The following is a 1,293-nucleotide window of genomic DNA, read 5'->3' as shown; positions in this document are numbered from 1 at the left end:
TTTTGTGCGTGCTTTTACATCCTCTCATCTACCTGCAGACAGGTGGATGTGTCTCTGATGTGCACATCACTCAGAGGAGGTTTGCTTGGACGTTATGAGCCAACAAACCAAAAGCAGTAGAAACGTGCATATGCCAGCCATGAAGTTGGCGTGGAGCATTGCACATTTCCACGGTCATTTCACGCTTGATACATCTGAACATGCGTGGAAAAGGGCGTACGCCACATTTTTGGGCGTACGCACCCTTTGTGCATGAGGCCCCTGGACACTGAGACCTGAACACTTCCTCAGAGCTTGTACTGTGTTTGTCTTTCTCTGCAGGATCTGGAGAAAGTCCTGGACGTCTTCAACATCACGTTGGCTCGACAGCAAGCCCACGTGGAGGTAAAGACCACATCAGACTGGAACACACACAGACCAGATCCAGTATAGACCAGTTTAACCAGCAGCCCTCTCCCCTCCTTTTGCAGGTGATCCGGTCAGGACAGAAGGTGTTGGGGAAGAAGGTGGCAGGTGGACAGAAGCAGGGAGGAGGAGGAGGAGGAGGTTTCTTCAGCAGCTTGTTTGCTAGAAAGTCCAAGAAAGAGGAGCAGGAGCCTGAGGAGAGCCAGGAGAGGGAGAGTAAGAGCCACCATCTCATCTTCACCCTCATAGAAACATGTGTGTCGTCTGCATGTAGACACATACTCTGTCTTCTTCTGAGCTGCTGGGGACATTTACGGGCCCCAAAGACAGGCCCTCATTCGTTTAGCACCTCATGATCCTTTTGATCTCGGCTTCAGCTGCTTGATTTATAGCAAAACATCGAATTTTTCACCTCTAAATGTTCTTGTGTGAAAATCTGCATCTGTACAGTGAAGCTGTCAGTCAAAGAGAAAGCAGTCATAGGCAGTACTAATAGACAGTACTCAGAAAGTACCCAGAGAAAGTATTTAAAGGAAGTAGTAATTTGGAGTACTCAGAGAAAGTACTCAGAGTCGGTACCTGTAAGGGCCTTTGTACTTCAGTGTTAGAGTTAAGTTGGTTGGTTGGTGGTGTTTGGAGCGAGGACGTGTCTCTGCTTCCTGTCCAGGTTCAGGGTTGGATGAGATCATGACGCCCGAGGAGAAAGAAAAACTCTACACCGCCATCGGCTACAGCGGCAGCTCCCACAACCTCGCTCTGCCCAAACAGGTACGAACAGTCATGATGAGAAAAATGCTTCAATAACGACTGGCGATTATACCGTTTTAACAAAGACGAGTCTGATCATAGGACGACTGTGATCATAGGACGACTGTGATCATAGGACGA

The 1,293-nt window shown here is 48.5% G+C and overlaps 1 protein-coding gene across 1 annotated transcript; it reads left to right on the top strand.

The window, feature by feature from the left end:
- Positions 1 to 321: 321 nt before the first annotated feature.
- On the top strand, positions 322 to 1,173 carry LOC121937890 (vacuolar protein sorting-associated protein 13C-like; the record flags this gene model as incomplete). Its single annotated transcript, XM_042481184.1, has 3 exons — positions 322 to 384; positions 471 to 621; positions 1,073 to 1,173. Coding segments are annotated over 3 exons (315 nt in total), but the record flags the coding sequence as incomplete, so codon positions are not given.
- Positions 1,174 to 1,293: the final 120 nt, after the last annotated feature.

The sequence above is a fragment of the Plectropomus leopardus genome, unplaced genomic scaffold, assembly GCF_008729295.1.
Source record: "Plectropomus leopardus isolate mb unplaced genomic scaffold, YSFRI_Pleo_2.0 unplaced_scaffold27764, whole genome shotgun sequence".
NCBI lineage: Eukaryota > Metazoa > Chordata > Actinopteri > Perciformes > Serranidae > Plectropomus > Plectropomus leopardus.
Note: the sequence above shows the minus strand (reverse complement) of the source record. Positions and strands in the feature narration are given on the sequence as shown.